Here is a 3,846-nt window from a genome sequence, read left to right as displayed (position 1 = left end):
AAATCACAGATATAGACTATTTCTGCCACAACTTGAAATACAAAGCTCCAATTTGAAAGGTTTTCTAAGTGCATGATATTGACTTGGAGAACTAGAACTTTATAGAAGTTGTCAAGTGATTGGATGTGCAAACGGATCAAAAATACAAAACTCAAAGATTGATTTTTTCAAGGCAATTTTGTGCACACTAATGTAGAGAGAGTGAAAGGACGAAAAAAGAGAGAGAGAGAGAGAGAGAGAGAGAGAACTCTCTCATCAAGGGTAGGGAGCCAATTTAGAGGCATTTTGTGGAAATGTGATGTTTTTATGATATTACATTATATTAGCAACATCATAAAATTACAAACTCCCACCATGCTCATCTCACAAGCCATGACATCTTCCACTAATCAAAGATACATCAACTCATAAAAGAACCACCCCAACAATACTAAATGCATCCTCGTAAATACCGTTTCAAGTCCAACATAATGACACACATAGTCATGTTCGACCTATCATACTTTCCTTTGTTGAAAGATATGGAACTTCAAATATATACTTATTTTAGAGCTAATATGGTTAAGTTAAGACATGTCCTAGTATCCTATGGATGACTTGAAAGCACACATCAAGAATTTATATACAAGTAATGAAGACACAAAGCATCAACCACATTTAGAACAAGGTACAAATACTTTCAACGAGAAAATAATGCAAAAGCTAAAAGGAGCATATACAATTAGAAAATGATACTAATGTTAAAAGGAGCGATGGTTGATGTTGGAGCGATGGTTACCCAATTTCAGAATAATACTAATGCTTGGATCAACAATTGGAAGTTATGGCTTTTAAAGATTAAAAAATAATACTAATGCTAAAAGGAGCAAGTGTTACACAATTTCAAAGGCTCAAAACAAAGACTCAAGCTTGGGAGCAACAATTGGATTTTAGTGCAACTCCTATTTAGTCCATGAGGTTGGGCCCATGTCAATAAGATACAAAGGCAATTTCGTCCAACATAACAAGTGCTTAAAATGATCAAATGATTATATCAAAAGGTTTAAAAGCATCAACTTCCTCTATTCTACAAAAATTTATTAAGAGCTGGTAGAATCATCTTAAACCCACCCATGAATTTGGCATGGACCACAACCATACTTTCCTTTGTTAAAAGATATGGAACTACATGTCCTAGTATCCTATGGATGATTTGAAAGCACACATATCAAGAATTTATAAACAAGTAATAAGGACACAAAGCATCAACCACAATTATAACAAGGTACAAATGCTTTTAACAATTAGAAAATGATACGAATGCTAGAAGGAGCATATAATATTAGAAAACGATACTAATGTTGAAAGGAGCAATTGTTACCCAATTTCAAAGGTTCAAAATAAAGCCCCAACCTTGGACCAACAATTGGATTAGTCCAAGTTCTATTTAGTCCATGGGGAGATGCCCATCTACACTATATTAAGGAGACTGGTTTTCCAATGCCACATGTCAAAATTTGTTACATCCAATGAGTTCCAATTTATGAGTGAAAGGGAGAGGGGGAAAGAGATACCGAAGGCAGGCAGCCATACTAGTGTCAATAAGGTACAAAGGCAATTTGATGATCCAACACAACAAGTGCTTAAAATGTGCAAATGATTACATCAAAAGGTTTAAAAGCATCAACTTCCTCTATTCTAGAGAAATTTGAAATTAAAGAGCTAGTAGATTCAAACTTTTCTAGGTGAGACCTAGCCTAATGTAGAAAACCAAACCGAATCTACACCCAAATAAGAAACTATTAGAACATAAAACACTCTTCAAGAATTTCGCAGGACAAAAGGACCAATGTGCCTAGCAAGTAGTAAGGGTGGCTACAAACTAGGGGCAACACCCACTCTTTAATTCTCACACAATTTCTTTAATTCTCTTTAATGCCATTTTGGAGGCATGCCAGTATCCAAGCTAGTTCTAAACACGGATTTTTTTCATCTAAGGACTACCCAAATATGGCCAATAAGTAACGTCCAGCAGTACACCCCCACCTTGGTAGTATGTAGATAGGAGCAACGGACCAATACCAAACACAAAGACAAAACTACACTTTAAGCAGGCTCGGCAATCAATATGGAAATGTGTTAAACCATCCTCCCAATGTAGCTGAGGTTGCCGATGAAGTTCCAATTAACTCTTACCTGCTAAATGCTGTTAGATCTCCACACGGCCACCTGAGTCCTACATTAGAATCATGCTAGCAAATTTTGACCCCACCCATGAATTTGGGCTCGAGCGATAGATAGAGCAAAACAGGTGGTGTTAAGAAACACCATTGCAGAAATGAAGAAATATTCCTCCTACGCGGAAGCTTTCTTGGGAGACTTGGGTTCCTTTGGCGCCTTAGTTTTCTCGGCCTTTTCAGCTGACTTCTTGGGCAGCAAAACCTGGTGAATGTTGGGCAAAACACCACCATGGGCAATAGTGACCCCAGAAAGGAGCTTTCCCAGTTCCTCATCATTGCGGATGGCTAACTGGATGTGGCGGGGAATAATGCGACTCTTCTTGTTATCACGAGCTGCATTTCCAGCCAGCTCCAGCACCTGCAAAAGCCGCAGAATACAGAAAACCTTTACATCAAACAAGGCAACGCTGACAACGCAGAGTAGCATCGACTTCCAAAGATGCAAAGGGGAGAAACCCAAAGGCGAGAATCAGGCAAAAGCCTTGACCCATTCGTAAGAACCCTAAGAACAGAAAGTAAGTCGGAAGTGGAAAGAAAGGCCTACCTCAGCAGCCAAGTATTCAAGCACAGCCGCGATGTAGACAGGGGCGCCGGAGCCGACACGCTTGGCATAGCGACCCTTCTTGAGGTAGCGGGCAAGCCTACCCACAGGAAACTGCAGACCTGCTCTGACAGTTTTGGACACGCCCTTCTTCTTGGCAACCTTGCCACGCCCGCCCTTGGCTGATTTCCCGGATTCCATTGTTGGGAGATGGCTATGGAACTTCAAGAGTACAGAGAGCGGAATTCGCAGAAGGACAGATACAGAATCTCGAATTCGCTCTGCTACTTTATAGAGGGAATTATGGCTTTGAAAATGCTTAAGACATCGCCGTTGGTTACGTTTCTTATAGAACGGACTTCGTGCATTTGCTGACGATCCACGCCCTTCACTTTTGACCAATCAGCTATGCGCCCTCAAAGCACCCGCCCCGCCCAAAACGCCAACGTTGGGTGGCCGTCACACTTGGAACAAGGCTAAAACTACGAGGCCAAGTGGTTTGATGTTCAGCTTCTCACCTTCCTCTCAATGCTCATTTCACATCATGGTAAAGGGCCCAATAACGGATCAGGACCCAAAACAAGGCCACCTTAAAATTAAATAAAAAATATTACGAAAATATATGGGAATTATGATTGAGATGACATTTACCTAAGCATGCATACTTGGCCATTCAACTAGGGCTAGCAACTCAAAAACATTGTTTGCACAGTCTACATGCGCATGGCACATCAACATGGTCACCTTGTACCTACCCTAATGTGACACCTCAGTCTACATGCACATGACACATAAGCATGGTCACCTTGTGCCTATCCTAATGTGACACCTACCTGAATCACAATCGAAGCCTATTAAATGTTGCATTTTGGGCTTAATGAAAGCAAAGGGCGGTTTAAAAAGAGAAAATCAAAAGAAAGTCAATTTCAACAAATTTATGTACACTGATACTTTCCTAGGGTATCCATGAGTAATTATGGTGATAATTCTTGTGTGTGACTAGAGCAAGGATTTTTCATTAATCTATGAGGAGTCTATGAGTGTGTGTAGAAGCGCGAAACATGAGAGAAACTTGACGAGAATGTT

General features: G+C 40.2%; 1 protein-coding gene across 1 annotated transcript; it reads right to left on the bottom strand.

The window, feature by feature from the left end:
* Nucleotides 1–1,382: 1,382 nt before the first annotated feature.
* Nucleotides 1,383–3,076, bottom strand: LOC147438795 (histone H2A-III-like). The gene is made up of 2 exons (XM_086484767.1): nt 2,764–3,076; nt 1,383–2,577 (listed from the first exon to the last, which is right to left on the bottom strand). The coding sequence occupies exons 1-2, from the start codon at nt 2,959–2,961 to the stop codon at nt 2,335–2,337; spliced, it is 441 nt and encodes a 146-aa protein (XP_086340893.1). The 5' UTR covers nt 2,962–3,076; the 3' UTR covers nt 1,383–2,334.
* Between the last annotated feature and the right edge of the window lie 770 nt (nt 3,077–3,846).

The sequence above is a fragment of the Adiantum capillus-veneris genome, chromosome 16 (genome assembly GCF_014529385.1).
Source record: "Adiantum capillus-veneris isolate H3 chromosome 16, ASM1452938v2, whole genome shotgun sequence".
Classification (NCBI taxonomy): Eukaryota; Viridiplantae; Streptophyta; class Polypodiopsida; order Polypodiales; family Pteridaceae; genus Adiantum; species Adiantum capillus-veneris.
This window is presented reverse-complemented; position numbering and strand designations above follow the sequence as displayed.